The following is a 17772-nucleotide window of genomic DNA, read 5'->3' as shown; positions in this document are numbered from 1 at the left end:
TTGATAAATGTCCTGGAGAGATTAGGGATGCAAGGGACATACCTCCAAATGAAAGACACAATTTGCAGCAAGCCTATATCCCACACCAAACTAAATCGAGAGATATTCAAAGCCTTTCCACTAAAATAGGGAACCATTTAAATGGGACTCACTTTCTCCATATGTATTCAATAGAGCACTTGGAATCTTAGCTAGAACAGTACCATGAATGAAGATCAAAAAGTGATGAATAGTAAAGGAAGAGATCAAAGTAACTTTATATGCAGATGCTATGAATTTAAAAGGTTTCCAGACTCTAAAGAACTCCACCAAGAATCTCCTACAAGTGAGATAAACTTTAATCAAATTTAAGGGGTGCAAAATTAGCTAACAAAAGCAGTAGCCCTCCTCTATAGAAATGAGAAAAGATTTAAATGAAAATAAGGGAAACGATATCTTTTACAATAGCCTCAGAAAATAGTTTGGGGGAATTTGAACTAAGAAAGTTAAAGATCCTTATAGAAATGTATCAGAAGATAGAAAAAAATTTCTGTGCTCAAGGACTGGTCAGTTAATGTAGTAAAAATGAACATCTTATTGAAAGTAATATACTGATTCAGTGAAAATCCATCATTAAATTCTAACACAATTCTTGAAGATCGCAAAAAGACAAGTCTTCAGCAACATATGGATACAAACAAACAAACAACTCAAAATAGTTTAAATTATCATGAAAAATAAATTATATATGTGGGGTATTATCATCCACAATTTTATTTATTTTCTTTTCTTTTATTATTTTATAAATAATACCAGTCAAATTTTCCAATTTCTCCCTTCCTCCCACTTCCCTCCCATTCTCCCACACACCCTTCCCCCCCATTCCCCTTTGTTGAAATAGGAAGCGGCAGGGCTGCGTCCCCGGCACCCGGCCGCCTGCATGGCTAGCTTATGCCCAGAAATAATTACACGGAAACTGTATTCTTTCAAACACTGCCTGGCCCGGCTAGGTCCAGTTTCTTATTGGCTAGCTCTTACATATTGTTCTAACCCATTTCTAATATTCTGTGTAGCCCATGAGCTGGCTTACCAGAGAGGATCTTAACCTGCATCTGTCTGGAGTGGGAGCATCATGGCGACTCCTCCTCTAACCTTCTTTCTCCCAGAATTCTCTTCTGTATACTCCGCCTACCTAATTTTCTATCCAATAAAATGGGCCAAGGCAGTTTCTTTATTAGTAAGAAATCATTCCCACATCATTTCCCCTTTTTCCGTTTAAACAAAAAAGAAAGGCTTTAACTTTAGCATAGTAAAATTACATATAACAAAACAGTTATCAAGTAAGAATTACAGTTACAATATTTATATCTATTTTATCTCTTATCATAACTAAGGAAAACTATAACTATTTATTCTTCAACTCCATCAAAGACTCCAGAAGGATATAATATTATCTAAGTAAACAAGAAATAAGAAAACTCTAGAAATGACAGAGACATCTCGCTGCCTGGACAGTCACCCAAAGTTCCTCTGTACCGTTGGGGCATCCATCTTCGGCCTACAGGCCCATGGTATCCAGATACATTTCCATGAAGCAGGAAATTTTAAAGACAGTTCAGTCACTTTCTGCTGTGTTCTGTAGAATGTCTTGTAGACTCTTTCATGAATCAGGAACCCCGAAAGACCATCTCACCTTTAGGCAAGTTCAGCAGTCCTCTCTCTGAGGGTTCTCTGTGTCCAGTTTATGCAACAGTCCAGGCAAGAGCAGTTTCTTGCCCAAATGACTATCCAACTCCATAAGGATCCTCTTCGATGCCCATCTTCCTCTTGAAGTAGCTGGTGCTGCCAGGAGCAGACGTGTCTCCTTGTCATGAAAAGTCCTAAGTTATTAAAATATTTTAAATGCCATATTCTGCAGTCTTTGAAAGATATGAAGAATGCCTATCTAATTGAAATATATCTCTATATATCTAGAAAATCTAACTAACATGACTACAAGCTTAACTATTAGCAATGATTATCCATTAACAACCTATATTTCCTAATTATACATTACATTTTAAGTGAACTACATAATCACAATACCTTAATCAAGTTCAAAAATACATATACATATAACAAAATTGACCTTAAAATCCATACCAATGCAAATTATTCATATCTATATCATATCCCCCTTTAAATGTAAAAGAACATTTATAAACAATATTTGGGAACATGGGCGTAGTTTTTTCTCTCCAAACTGCTTCCTGCTGAATGGGGGCACTGTTAATCAGATCATTTAGGGTGTAACCTGTGTGTCAGGTTCATCTCGGTTGGCAGTTGAGTGAAGTAATTTTTTGAGGGTGTTCACAGCAACCTTTCAGGAGGGCGTGGTCTATCATACCATACCGGGATAGATGCAATCCATAGGGTCACATCCTCTGTGGAAACAAAAGAAGACCCTCTCCAAAGCATCATATCCTTAGATCCAAATTTTGAAGTCAAGATACCTTTAGAACATATGTGCAGGTTCAGCTTAGCAGCCCATATAATAAAATGTCTCTTTGTACTTAGCTCCTTCACAGTCAAAAATTTTAAAGAAAACACAATGTACATAATCCAGACTCTCTGTGAATTTTTCATTTTTACGTGGCTTATTTTTCTTTATTTCTCTTAATCTATAACTATCTGTACTTCTGTACTCTGTCTCTTTAAAGACTTTACCCTTTTTCTTTTTAAGACATTAACTTTATTCTTTATATTCTCTTTTTTTCCCCAAGCCTACGTACATTCATCCAACGGTGTCTGAATCTGTTTTACTGTGAATCTGTAATTTTTTTTTTATTATCCAGGAGCATTTCTTAAAATGTTAAGCATTTCTTAAAAACTTAAGTTGCACCATGTATAGGTAATACGGTACTGCCTGTGTCCTGCCCAGTCTAAACCTTAACTGCACGGTTTTAAGGTAATTACGGTAGTTCCTGCCTGAGATCAGCACAGTTCAGCAAGGAGCAGCCGCTCCTGCCTCAGAGTCATTTGGTGCTTTTGAGCTGAGCACAGTTACAGGCAAACAGCAGTTTACATTGGAGCCGCAATCAGCAATTTAATTTTGAGACTGAGTGTGCAGCACAGAAACTCTTTTTATCCAAGTTACAGCCAAATCTGACACGCAGAGCACTGCGCAGTCTGAAAACGCGTCTCTGTATGGCAGCAGGAATCCGCCATGCTCTTCCGCCTGCCTAAGCCTGATTCCGCCATCTGCCCAGGTGTAGGCAGGGAACGCTGAGCCATCGGCAGGTCTCAGAGCACTCTCCTCCGATCCCAAGTGGGAACACAAACATCCAGTCCCATAAAAGCCTTGAAATGCTTTAAAGCCAGAGTTCACGCTGGCAGTACAGCACCAGGAAGCCGCGCTTTAAAATGACGCAGCTTTTTTTCTCTGCTGCTGTTGCTGAATCAGGAATCTCTCTACAGCACGCCACCAACAAAACAGCAAAAATCTGTGTTAAACTCTCTCTCCCTTATTTTTAAGCCTTCTCAGGTTTTTAAGTGGATTTAGCCCATCACGTCTGGGCGCCATCTGTTGAAATAGGAGCGGCAGGGCTGCGTCCCCGGCACCCGGCCGCCCGCATGGCTAGTTTATACCCAGAAATAATTACACGGAAACTGTATTCTTTCAAACACTGCCTGGCCCGGCTAGGTCCAGTTTCTTATTGGCTAGCTCTTACATATTGTTCTAACCCATTTCTAATATTCTGTGTAGCCCACGAGCTGGCTTACCAGAGAGGATCTTAACCTGCGTCTGTCTGGAGCGGGAGAATCATGGCGACTCTTCCTCTAACCTTCTTTCTCCCAGAATTCTCTTCTGTCTACTCCACCTACCTAATTTTCTGTCCTATGAGGGCCGAGGCAGTTTCTTTATTATAATTAACCAATGTCCTTCCCCCATCACCCCTTCAGTCCTAAGAGAGGGCAAGGTACCCTGCCCTGTGGGCTCCCCTGTCCGTGCAGGCTTAGGAAGGTGTGCATCCAAATAGACTAGGATACCAAAAAGCTAATACATGCAGTAGAGACAAATCCCAGTGCCATTGTCATTGGCCCCTCATTCTGCACCAATTGTCAACCACATTCAGAGGGTCCAGTTTGATCCCATGCTCCTGCAGTCCCAGTCCAGGTGTATTTGGTGAGCTCCCATTAGCTCAGGCACACTGTCTCAGTGGGTGGACCAACCCCTTGCTGTCCTGACTTCCTTGCTCATCTTCTCCCTCCTTCTGCTCTTCAACTGGACCTTGGGAGCCCAGACCAGTGCTCCATTGTGGGTCTCTGTCTCTATTCCATCCATCGTTCTATGGAGATATTCAAGATAGCCATCAGTCTGACTACAGGCAAGACCAGTTCAGGTACCTTCTCCTCCACTGCCCGGGGTCCTCGCTGGGGACATTCCCGTGGACACCTGGAACCCCTCGAGAGCCAAGCCTCTTGCCAACCCCAAAATGGCTCCCTTAATTAAGATATCATCTTCTCTGCTCTCCCATATCCCATCCTTGCTCCATCTCAAAAATCCCACTCCCCCAAGTTCTCCCCAACCCTCCCCTTCTCCCTTCTCTCTCCCACTCTCCCCTTCCCCCTAACCAACCCACACCCCAATGCTCCAAACTTTTGCCTGGCAATCTTGTCTGCTTCCAGTTTCCAGGAGGATCTATACATGTTTTTCTTTGGGTTCATCTTATTACTTACCTTCTCTAGGATCATGATCTATAGGCTCAATGTCCTTTGTTTTTGGCTGGAATCCACTAATGAGTGAGTACATACCGTGTTCATATTATTGGGTCTGGGTTATCTCACTTGGGATAGTGTTTTCTATATTTTCTGTATTTAGTGTTGTCGAATTTATATTGAGGTCTTTAATCTATTTGGACTTGAGTTTTGTGCATGGTGATAGATATGGATGTATTTACAATCTTCTACATAACTGGTTGATATCCAGTTATGCCGTCACCATTTGTTGAAGATGCTTTATTTTTTCCATTGTATAATTTTATAGCTTCTTTGTCAAAGATCAGGTGTTCATAGGTTTGCGGATTAATATCCGGGTCTTCAATTCGATTTCTTTGGTCAACGTCTTGGTTTTTATGCCAGTACCAAGCTATTTTCATTACTGTAGCTCTGTAATACAGTTTAATGTCAGGGATGGTAATGCCTCCAGACGTTCCTTTATAGTATAGGATTGTTTGAGCAATACTGGTTTTTTGTTTTGTTTTGTTTTCCATATAAAGTGGATTATTGTTCTCTCAAGGTCTGTGAAGAATTTTGTTGGGATTTTGATGGGGATTGCATTGAATCTATGGATTGCCTTTGGTAGGATTGCCAGTTTTACTATGTTGATCCTACCAATCCAAGAGCATGGATGATCCTTCCATTTTCTGGTATCCTTTTCAATTTCTTTCTTCAAAGACTTAAAGTTCTTGTCAAATAGATCTTTTACTTCCTTGGTTAGTGTTGTCCTAAGATACATTATGCTATTTGTGGCTATCGTGAAAGGTGATGTTTCTCTGATTTCCCTCTCAGCTTCTTTATCCTTCGTGTATAGGAGGGCTACTGATTTTTTGGAGTTGATTTTGTATCCTGCCACATCACTGAAGGTATTTATCATCTGTAGGAGTTCTTTGGTAGAGTTTTTGGGGTCACTTATGAACACTATTATATCATCTGCAAATAACGAAAGTTTTACTTCTTCCTTTCCAATTCGAATCTCCTTGATCTCCTTATATTGTCTTATTGCTATTGCTAGAACTTCAAGCACTATTTTGAAGAGGTATGGAGAGAGTGAACAGCATTGTCTTCTTCCTGATTTTAGTGGAATCACTTTGAGTTTCTTTCCATTTAATTTGATGTTAGCTGTCAGTTTGCTGTATATTGCTTTTATTATATTTAGATATGATCCTTGTATCCCTAATCTGTCCAAGACCTTTATCAAAAAGGGGTGTAATTTTGTCAAATGCTTTTTTGGCATTTCATGAAATGATCATATGGTTTTTTCTTTCACTTTATTTATATAATGGATTACTTTGATAGATTTCATATGTTGATCCAGCCCTGAATCTCTGGAATGAAGCCTACTTGATCATAATAGATGATTTTTTTTTTTGATGTGGTCTTGGATTCAGTTTGCCAGAATTTTATTGAGAATTTTTACATCGATGTTCATGAGTGAGATTGGTCTGTAATTCTCTTTCTTGGTTGAGTCTTTGTGTGGTTTTGGTATCAGGGTAATTGTAGCTTCATAAAGAGTGCTTGGCAGTGACTTTTCAATTTCTATTATGTGGAACACATTTAGGAGTATAGGTATTAGCTCTTCTTGGAAGTTCTTGTAGAATTCTGCATTAAAAACATCTGGTCCTGGGCTTTTTTTGATTGGGAGGTTTTTGATGACAGCTTCTATTTTCTCACAACTTATGGGTCTATTTAAATTGTTCACCTGGTCTTGATGTAATTTTGGTATATGGTATTTATCTAAAAAATGTCCATTTCTTTTACATTTTCCAATTTTGTGGATTACAGGCTTTTGTAGTAAGACCTAATGAGTCTCTGAATTTCCTCAGTGTCTCTTGTTTTGTCCCCTTTTTCATTTCTGATCTTGTTAATTTGCATGTTCTCTCTCTGCCTTTTGATTAGTTTGGAAAAGGGTTTGTCAATCTTGTTGATTTTCTCAAAGAACCAGCTGTTTGTTTCATTGATTCTTTGGATTATTTTATTATTTTCTGTGTTTCTATTTTGTTGATTTCAGCCCTCAGTTTGCTTATTTCCAGTCTTCTACTCCTCCTGGGTGAGTCTGCTTTTTTTTTTTTTTTCTAGAGCTTTTAGGTGTGCTGTTAAGTCTCTAATGTGAGCTTTCTCCGTTTTCTCTATGTGGGCACTTAGTCACTTAGTGCTATGAACTTTCCTCTTAGCACTGCTTTCATAGTGTCTCATAGGTTTGGGTATGTTGTGTCTTCATTTTTCTTGAATTCAAGGAAGACTTTAATTTCTTTATTTATTTTTTCCTTGACACAGGGGTGGTTCAGTAGTTGACTGTTCGGTTTCCATGAGTTTGTAGGCTTTCCAGGGGGTGGTATTGTTGTTAAATTTTGTCTTTACTCCATGGTGGTCCGATAAGACACAGATGGTTCTCCAATTTTTTTTTTGTATCTGTGGATGTTTGCTTTGTTATGGAGTATGTGATCAATTTTTGTGAAGGTTCCATCAGTTGCTGAGAAGGTATATTCTTTCCTGTTTGAGCGGAATGTTCTATAGATGTCTGTTAAATGCATTTGATTCTTTACATCTGTTAATTCTCTTATTTCTCTGTTAAGTTTCTGTCTGACCTGTCCATTGGTAAGAGAAGAGTGTTTGAACTCTCCTACTATTAGTGTGTGGGGTATGATGTGTGATTTGAGTTTTAGTAATGTTTCTTTTACATATGTGGGTGCTTTTATATTAGGGGCATAGATATTCAGGATTGGGACTTCATCTTGACATTCCTGTTATGAGTATCAAGTGTACTTCTCCATCTCTTCTGATTGATTTTAGTTTGAAATCAATTTTGTTATATATTAGGATAGCCACACTCGCTTGTTTCTTAGGTTGGTTTGATTTGAAAACCTTTTCCCAACCCTTTACTCTGAGGTAGCGTCTATGTTTGAGGTTGATTTGTGTTTCTTGTAAACAGCAGAATTCTGGATCCTGTTTTCGTATCCATTTTCTTAACCTGTGCCATTTTATAGGTGAATTGAGTCTATTGATATTAAGTGATATTAATGACCAGTGGTTGTTAACTCTGGTTATTTTTTGTTGGTAGTGTTTGTGTGTTTCCCTTCTTTGAGTTTTGTTGGTGGAGGGTTGTCAGATGTCCATGCTATTATGGGTGTTGTTGGCTTCCTTATTATTCTTAGGTTTGGTCTTTTCATGGTGTCCCAGATTTCCTGGATGTATTGAGTTAAGAATTTGTTGGATTTGATGTTTTCTTTGATCAATGAGTCTATTTCCTCTATAGTATCTTTAGCGCCTGAGATTTTTTTTTTCTATCTCTTTTATTCTGTTGGTTATACTTGTCTCTGTAGTTACTGTTTGTTTACCCAAATTTTCCATATCCAGCCATCCCTCGGTTTGTGTTTTCTTTCTTACCTCCATTTAGGTCTTCAAGTCTTGAACTGTTTTCTTTACCTGTTTGATTGCTTTTTCTTGGTTTTCGTGGGTATCTTTGAGGAATTTATTAATTTCTTCTAACTTTTTTTTGTCTTTTATTCCATTTCTTTAAGGGAGTTTTTCACTTCCTGTTTAAAGGCCTCCATCATTTTCATAAAATTACGTTTAAAGTCGATTTCTTCTTTTTCTTCTGGGTTAGGATGTTCGTCTTCCTGTTATGTGTTCGCTGAATTCTGGTGTTACCATGTTGCTTTTCAGGATGTTTGAGGAATTTTGCATTGGCGCCTACCCATCTCTTCCTTCAAATGAGGCCAGCAGAGTCTTGGTCCCATCTTTGCTGTGGCTGACTGTGTACTTGGGAGTTTTTCTTAGTCTGCCCTTTCTTAGGTTCCTTCAGCACTGGAGCAGGCTCTCAGATCCCCTCCGCCCGGAAACAGGCTGTTTTGTAGAATCCAAGGATCTTGCAGACTAAAAGGCGGGCTTGGGGGCTGGGTGGAATGGGATAAAGAAAGCCAGCAGCAGGAACAAACCCAGCATGATGGCCAGAAAAGCTCTAGGGAATTGGTCGGGGCCTGAATTCAGTTTCCTGGGACTCTCCTGGAGAGTTGCACTTCAGGTGCTCTGGCTGCATGGCTACTTGCTCTCCTCTCCAGTTCCCCTCTTGCAGGGTTTCAGGGTTGTAGACTAAAAGGCGAGCTGGGGGGAGGGGGGCAGGAAACAACCCCTCCCGCTGGCTCTCTGGTCCCCGGTCCCCTCAGCCCTGAAGCAGGCCATGTTGGGGTTTCCAAGGATCTTGCAGATGAAAAAAAAAGCTCATCCACAATTTTAAATTATTCTGCAGTTATATAATCAGCATTTGTATTATAATTGTATGGTTGAAAACTGATATATTAATTAATAAAATCAAATTGTAGCTACTAACATAAGTTCACTCATCTATGAAAACTTATTAGTAAAGGAATCTAGAAAAATACATTTAACAAAAAGATGGCTTTTAATTCTAATCTTACCTAAGCTAGTTCCAGTAGACCACAAGTCCCCAAGAAAATTTAGTTTCTTGAAGAGAGTATGAACTGGGATAAGAGTCACTGTTACAGGAAGGCCCCATACCCAGCACTTGATGGATAACAAAGACACCACTCAATGAAATATTTGTACATTCTTTTTCCCCATAATGTTTAGTTTGGGAATTTATTTGTTTTCATTTTTGACCTTATGGTATCTTTTTGTACATTATAAACTTCTAGAGTTTTACCTTGTTTTGCTTTATGCAGTTTTTGTATGGACATCTGTGTGTCTTTCTCTATACATGTTTACTGTGCTTTTTCTTTGTCTCCTTGTCTTCTCTTATCCTGACTGATTTCATTGACTCTGATTACATTATTTTATTCTCTTTCTTTAGATGCCTATATTTTTTCTACAACATGACAGAAAGTGGGTAAATTCAGACATTAGTTAATATGGGGATGATCTCAGGGCTTTTGAGGGATTAAAATTCATAATCAGAATATATTTTATGAAAATGTATCTCTGATAAGATCAGTCCTAGTGAATTTCTTTGAAAATTTATGGACCCCTTCTTTGTGGCATACTTGATTCCCTGTGGACCTATTAGTAATAACTGTTTCCTGTTCTTCATTTCCTTCTTTCTTTACTAATAAATATTCTGTATTCTTTACTAATATTATTCAATTTGTTCATTCTAAAAGATTGTGGAGATGAGTTATATCCATTAAGATAAAATGAGTGTTTTTTGTAGTTGGGTTATAGGCTTTGTACATAGTTACTTTTCAATTTCTGTGATAAAACTCCAAGATAAAGGCAAAATGCAGAAGAAAGATCTATTATGATAAATTAGAGGTAGCAGTTGACAAGGGACTAGAGCAGCAGTAAGAGGTCCCATCTAGAACCACAGCAGGAAGCAGAGAGCTCACTTTTGGCAATTGAAGGCATTAAAATTCTCAAAGCCAGCCTCTAAGGACATATATGTTCCATTAAGTTGATACCTCTTTATCCTAACGATAAGTATCCACCAACTCAGACCATGTATTCAGATATCTGATTATATGGGGTCATTTCACTCAACCTATTATAGTCTTAATTCTCAAAATTATGACTGGAATCTCTAAGGTAACAACTTCGATCTTTCCATTTTTATAGTTTATTTAATATATGTTATAAAAGATCTGTCCATTTGCCTTAAAAAGATTGTTTCCTTAGAATGAATGATTTGAAGTTTATTTTTTGTAATATGCCATCTTGAATATAGGTCTACATATTTATAAAACTGTGTTACTTGTATATCTAAAAATGTTTCACATAAGTGTACTAATGCAGATAATTATACATTTTTCTTTCTTCCAGTTTTCTATTTTCATCAAGCACAAGACCTATTTTCACAGGAGAATAGACAAGATCCTATCCAGAAATTGATATCAGGAATAGCTGTAAGTAGTGACTTAAAAACTTTCAGGATGAAGAGAGAAAAGAGAATGGATTATGTCATAATTGAAATAATCTATATTCATCAACCACACTGGGTAGCGTTGCCAAAAAATGTCAGTAATCTCTACCTTGTCTTGAAAGATGTCACATTATTTTCAAAAGCAGTTTCTCAGAAAAAAAAATGTTTTAAAACATGTTTATATTGTAAATAATTTTGAAAAACCTGAAACTGAATGACGCATATGCTATTAAACATTTAATTCCCTTAATTAATAATTATATTTTGTGACAAGTTATTCAATTGACATATATATGAGAAGATTTTTCTCAATTAAATGAGACTGAAAATATATCATAGCTTTTCTAGTTGTGAGAAGTCTTACACATTTAATGATGTTATTAAAACCTTTCCTAGGAACTCTAGGAAGACTGTTTACCAGAATCCTCATCTTGAAGGAACAAATTCCCAAAATATCAAATCACAATATGGCTTACTCATTATTTAAATACATAAAAGTCTGTTTTTCCTAAGAGCCAATACATACACAATAATTTTAAGGAGATTTTTTTTATTATAACACACACCTTTATTTTTGTTCCAGCATAACCAGAAAGAAGAGAAGCATTATATAAGCAATCAAAATGAAGAAAGTCAAAACAACTATATGGAATGTGGAAGGTGCTTATACAGATGTGTATGCCTCACTATGCATAAGAGAATTAATCCCAAAGAGAAGGCATACAAATGTAAAGATTGTGGCAAGTCATTTAACCATTATGCAAATCTTCAAGCTCACCAGAGAATCCATACTGGTGAGAAACCTTACACATGTCAAGCATGTCTCAAGTCCTTTACCCAGGTGTCAGACCTTCACAGACATCACAGAATCCATACTGGTGAGAAACCTTACACATGTCAAGAATGTGGCAAGTCTTTTGCCCATGTCTCAACACTGTATAATCATCACAGAACCCATACTGGTGAGAAACCTTTCAGATGTCAAGAATGTGGCAAATCCTTTACCAGGGCCTCAACTCTTTATACTCATCGCAGAATCCATACGGGTGAGAAACCTTACACATGTCAAGCATGTGGCAAGTCCTTTACCCAGATCTCAAATCTTCACAGTCATCAGAGAACCCATACTGGTGAGAAACCTTACAGGTGTCAAGCATGTGGCAAATCTTTTGCCCATGTCTCAACACTTCATAATCATTACAGACTTCATTCTTGTGAGTAACCTTGTAGATGTCAAAAATGTGACAAGTCCTTTACCCAGATCTCAGCTCTTCATACTTACCATAGACTCCTTACTGGTGACAAACCTTACATATGTAAAGAATGTGGTAAATCCTTTAACACAAACTCAAGTCTTAGAAAGCATAAAAAGAAAGTCATGTGTGATGTACATTTCATAATTTTTTAATATATCTCACATTAATTTGTTGTACAGATTCTCATACATTAATCAAGTTATTGTAGAGACTCGCATCATTCAATTAATTTTCAAAGCTTAGTCAGTACATAGACAGCTTTACAGTTCTTATGAATTTAGAAACATTGTATCCAGATTTGAACTTCATTGTCATCAAGCATTTGTTGTAAACAGAATTTATGCATCACTGTTGTTAACATACTATTCAAGCATTAACTATTATGAATAAGTAAATATTTCTAGTAGGTGTAAATTAAGCAATAAGATTTCTTGACTCTGTGTTAAGGTAATGTGTTAAAAAACATCCAGTGTCATACTATTTCAGATTTTGATGCATCTTTAATTTCCTGGCATATGCTTGCTTATGTAATGAGATTATATCTATATAAGCATTATTTTCCTATGATTTTTGTGATATTAAATAAGTATCAGCTTGTTTAAAATTCAGGTCTTCTCATTCTGTGCAATAAAACTGTTAAACATTTTGACCAATTTTTATTGTATTTGGAAAAACAAAAAACCCAGGATAGCCAAAACAATTCTATACAATAAAGGTACTTCTGGAGGCATTACCATCCCTGACTTCAAACTCTATTACAGAGCTACAGTAATGAAAACAACTTGGTATTGGCACATTATATTTGACGTATGATGTTGTATGCATAGAAAGCATATTCGTGCTTCTGTTCAACTGTAAATTCCACAGAGGCCTTTATCATTTTTCCATATTATTATTATAGAATAAGACACTTCAAAGCCGGGAGGTGGTGGATCTCTGTGAGTTCGAGGGCAGCCTGGTCTACAAGAGCTAGTTCCAGGACAGGAACCAAAAAAGCTACAGAGAAACCCTGTCTCAAAAATAAAAAAATAAAAAAAAGACACTTCATTTATCATAAAGACACATTTGTTATATTTATCAATTTTTTTTTCACTTAATCTGAATGAGGTCTGGGAAGGGTCCTGGGAATGGGGAAATGTGGGGCATGTATATGACTTGGGTCCTGTTGTCTAGATGCTCCCTGCAGCCTGGCAGACAATGGATCACAAATGTTTCTCCCATATACCCCCACATGTGAACTACATAGCTTTTAAAGTTAGAGGGAATTACCCTTAGCTCTTTTCTTTTTTTTTCTTTTCTTTCTTTTTTTTTTTTTTTTTTTTTGGTATATGAGGTGGTACCTTCTTCAAATGAATATCATATTTATGCTTTTCAACTATTTGAGGAATGTTTGTTTAAATCTTTTTTGATAAGTTCCTGTAGAGACATCCTTTGGGAATCACTCTGCCCATTCATGTTTTTCTCATCATTTGCACCGAGTGTTCTCATGAAGGTAGAGAGGGAGGGACTGTCACAGTCACCTTCATTTTTTTTTTCTCATTCCAAAGTTGATCACTACAGGAGGGAGTATGGAGTATTAATTTGGGTTGATTTCCCCACAGAAATTCTCCTTTATGTGCTTGATTGCAAACGTAGTTTGTCTTTAAAAGTCAAAAGTCGTATACTAAAGAAAGTAATACATTATTATTATTTAACAGTTAAACATCTTCATTTATGTTTAGTCTGTATCAAATCACTAGGCTATCTTTAAAAACTGAAAATAATTTATATTCTCCAAAAGTGAACTAAAAATCATGAGTCCATGACCTTAATTGTATCAATGTTGTTTGGAATAAACTTATGTTATGGTGTGTTATGTATCCAAAAACATGAATTAGATGAGATGTAACATGTGAAAACAATTCTCACCTTTCAAGATGTGACCTATGTGTTTCCTCAGAGAATTATAATATTGTTCCCTAGGAGTGTTTATTAAACAATGATGTTTTCCCCAAATCCATGATTATTATATCTCAAATAACTATCTTGACAACACATAATATGGAAGGAAATGTTTTTTAAAGTATCATGTAGGATTTTTACTGCATTTTCATAACTTTAACTTAAGTATTTTTAAATTTTAGCATGTTTATCATGAATAACCTCTCAAGGGTGAATGCCATTAATTGCTTTTAATAGTACATGTTAGACTGGCTTGAGATCACATTGAGAGACCTATTTACTGTGTCAAACATCTAGAAACACGTGTTTATACACATTCTGCTGCTTCTGTGTAAGGGAAGAAGCAGTTGATAGTAAAGCTTTGGGGACAACAATTGATGATAAATCCATTACAACTATTACACTGGAAAACATAAGGAAATTATCCAAACAGTAGAGACTGTCAAATTGTCAGAAAGATCAACTGGGTTTGGCAAAATAGTTCAGCATCAGTGTAAACCATTTTTAAGTGGTCAGGGAGGAGAGACAAATAAAAACTCTGTACAAAGGACAGAAAGAATCAGGCACAAGGAACAGAATGTTTTTCAAACCATATTCTGTGGTTGTGTTGTGTGTGTACATGGTCTATCTGTGCTACATCAGGTTCTAATGGAGTCTACTGTTTCCTTGTGACAGTGAAATAAGTAAGTAGAGTGAAACCCGAACTTCAAAGGTTCCATTTTTATTTACTAGGCGTCCTTATTTACCTATCCCCACATCCTTCATATATAGCTCTTTGTTACTCATGTTTAAGTAAAAAGATGGTTCCTAACAGTAGGTCGTCATGGGAATAATGAAAATCTCAGTATTTGCTTTTCATATCAGAATATATGAGTCCAGAGCGGTGGTGGCCCGATGGCGCAGGCAGCGGCACCCAGGGCGGTGGGCGGCGCCAAGGGCGGGCTGAGCGCAGGGAGCTGTGCGGGCCGGGGGCCTGGGCAATGGGGGCGGAGGAAAAGCCTGCCAGCCAGTAGCTGGGCTGGTGCCTGTGTCCCGCCTCCCCAAGGCCAAGCTGGTGGATGGGTCGCCTTTCCACATCTGCTTCCTGACCTTGTCATCCTCTGCTTCAAAGGACACGTTGGCTCTGCTCCCTCTCAGGTCTCTGGGCTGCCCAGGCCTAAACAGCAACTCCCAGAGAAGTTTTGGCACATGGGGCCTGTAGGCTGCTCTGTCACCAATGAACCCTATGAAACCTGCCCTGCCCCCTGCACCACACGGTGATGGTTCATTTGCATATGAGTCTGTGCCTTGGCAACAAAGCACAGCCAGCAGGGTGATTGTCTGTGGTTACTACTGTGTGGGGAGTTGGCAAAGCAACTCAAAGCCAGGTTTTGGAGAACCCCATGGGCTCTGCAGGAAGCCCCCCCTGGTGGCTCCATGATCCCTGGTGTGGCAGGTGGCAGCTCTGCCTTGACCTTCCCTGCAGTGCCTGGAACGGAAGGCGTTTGCTGAAGGTGGTGTTAGCAAGGGCTATGTCCAGCAAGGCGTGTATGGCCGCGGGGATTACCCTGGGGGATCCAGCTTCACCCACTGGGTATGCAGGTGGCCCTGGAGGCCTGGCCCCACCCCTCACATGCTGCACGGCCCTCCACAGACTTCACACAAGCAGCAGCTGCAGCTGCTATGGCTGCTGCCGCAGCCACCGCCACAGCCACGGCCATGTCCACTGCAGGAGAAACAGAGCCAGGAGCTAAGCCAATATGGAGCGATGGGAACTGGACAGTCTTTTAACAGCCAGTTTTTGCAGCATGGTGGTCCCTGAGGACCCGGTGTACCTTCTGGCATGAACCCTTCTGGCATGGGAGGAATGATGGGCCCCTCTGGCCTCTCCTCCATGGCCATGAACCCTGCCCGGGCAGCAGGCATGACACCCTTGTATTCAGGACAGCGACTGCTTCAACATGGGTGCCCTGGGCCTCCTCAGGCCCAGCCATTGCCCCGACAGGCCGTCAAGAGAGCCTATTCAGAGGTGTACCCCTGGCAGCAGTATCTACAAGGAGGCCAGCACTGCCCAGTATGCTCCTGGTCCTGGGCAACCCCCTGGCCCTGCCTCCTCTTACCCCGGACACGGGCTACCCCTGCAGCAGGGCATGGCCCCTTCCCTGTCTGCACCTGGCTCCACAGCACTGCACTACAAGCCCACAGAGCAGTTCAATGGGCAGGGCGCCAGCTTCAATGGGGGCAGCATCAGCTACAGTCACCCTGGCTTGAGTGGGCCTTCCTGTTCCATCCCTGGTTACCCCAGCTCCCCACTGCCGGGGAATCCCACACCACCCATGACGCCCAGCAGCAATGTTCCCTACATGTCCCCAAGCCAGGAAGTCAAGTCTCCTTTCCTGCCTGACCTCAAGCCAGGCCTCAGGTCTTTGCATCCGTCACCCTCTGGAAGTGGTCCTTGTGATGAGTTGCGCCTGACCTTCCCAGTTAGAGATGGGGTGGTCCTGGAACCCTTCCGCCTCCAGCACAACCTAGCTGTGAGCAACCATGTCTTCCAGCTCTGAGACTCTGTCTACAAGACCCTGATGCTGAGGCCTGACCTGGAGCTGCAGTTCAAGTGCTACCACCATGAGGACCGACAGATGAACACCAACTGGCCAGCGTCTATGCAGGTCAGCGTCAGCGCCACACCCCTCAGCATCGAGCCTGGAGACAAGACTTCGCACAAGCCCCTCTACCGGAAGCATGTGTGCCAGCCAGGCCGCAACATGATCCAGATCACTGTTACTACCTGCTGCTGCTCTCGCCTCTTCGTGCTGCAACTGGTGCACTGTCTGTCTGTCCGCTCTGTGCTGCAGGGCCTCCTCAAGAAGCGCCTCCTGCCAGCTGAGCACTGCATCACCAAGATAAAGCGGAACTTCAGTAGCGGCACCATCCCTGGCACCCCTGGGCCCAATGGAGAGGATGGGGTGGAGCAGATGGCTATTAAGGTGTCCCTGAAGTGCCCCATCACCTTCCGCTCTGATAATCTGTAATAGAGGAACTGGGTTCAGCACAAAATTGTGTCCTAGATTTCTGGCTGACCAGCTTGCAAGCACCGAATGCAATCATGGTTATCTGGAATATCAAGATTATGGATGTAGGCTTAGTTCAGTTTCCAGTGGTCTTTTGTTACATTCAGCTTCTGGTTTTGCATTTTAGAAATTATTTAGATATAAGAAATTATCTCAAATATTTTTAAGTATACAAAGCAACAGTCAGTTTCATGATACAGTAATGCCTTGATTAGTTTAATTATAGCTCATGAATGTAGGAATATAATCAGTTAAATTAAAAACATTAACAGTTTCTTCAGATTTCTTGTCAACACTTAGTAGAAATTTAAGTCAAATTTGATTCTCAGAAATGCTTGTAGCATATTAGAGACCTTGTAATAAAACAGTAGTACCCTCTAGACAGGACAAGACTACTGTACTCATGAACTCCAAAGTCAAGCCAGTCAACACTCAAGCATGGAAGAGAAAGGTGCTCACAGGCCCCCACGCATTACTGAGAAACTGGTGGCAGTTGATGGCTTTTGGAGGAGAAAGGGTCAGTTTAATTTAGGGTGTGAATGCCAGGTAGTTTGAGCAAACTTAGTGATGGCCCTTACACATGAGCATATGGTTGTTGAAATAATCAGAATAACTAAAGGATACAACAGTTTTATTTTTAATTATTATAAGGGGGAAATTCACAAAACAGGAAATGAGAAATCTAAGCAAAGAAGTGTCCTGCCACTGAAATCTCAAGGTCCAAATCAGGAGCAGAAGGAGAGCGAACATGAGCAAGGAACTCAGGACCGCGAGGGGTGCACCCACACACTGAGACAATGGAGATGCTCTATCGGGAACTCACCAAGGCCAGCTGACCTGGGTCTGAAAAAGCCTGGGTTAAAACCGGTCTCACTGAACATAGCGGACAATGAGGACTACTGAGACATCAAGAACA

The 17772-nt window shown here is 39.9% G+C and overlaps 1 protein-coding gene and 1 pseudogene across 1 annotated transcript in view; both read left to right on the top strand.

Moving 5' to 3' along the window:
• The window catches only part of LOC126495653 (zinc finger protein 679-like), a 30713-nt gene extending 18202 nt beyond the window's left edge, over nt 1-12511 (top strand). The window contains exons 5-6 of the mRNA XM_050133240.1: nt 10510-10592; nt 11193-12511. Of these exons, the coding sequence (XP_049989197.1) occupies nt 10510-10592; nt 11193-11831 (722 nt within the window). The 3' untranslated portion in view covers nt 11832-12511. The remainder of the gene's footprint in view (nt 1-10509; nt 10593-11192) is intronic.
• Nucleotides 12512-14700: 2189 nt separating this feature from the next.
• On the top strand, nt 14701-16817 carry LOC126495654 (zinc finger MIZ domain-containing protein 2-like; annotated as a pseudogene).
• The last annotated feature ends 955 nt before the right edge of the window (nt 16818-17772 follow it).

Source organism: Alexandromys fortis, unplaced genomic scaffold (genome assembly GCF_014885135.2).
Source record: "Alexandromys fortis isolate MF-2015 unplaced genomic scaffold, M_Fortis_MF-2015_v1.1 scaffold_546, whole genome shotgun sequence".
Taxonomy (NCBI): Eukaryota; Metazoa; Chordata; class Mammalia; order Rodentia; family Cricetidae; genus Alexandromys; species Alexandromys fortis.
This window is presented reverse-complemented; position numbering and strand designations above follow the sequence as displayed.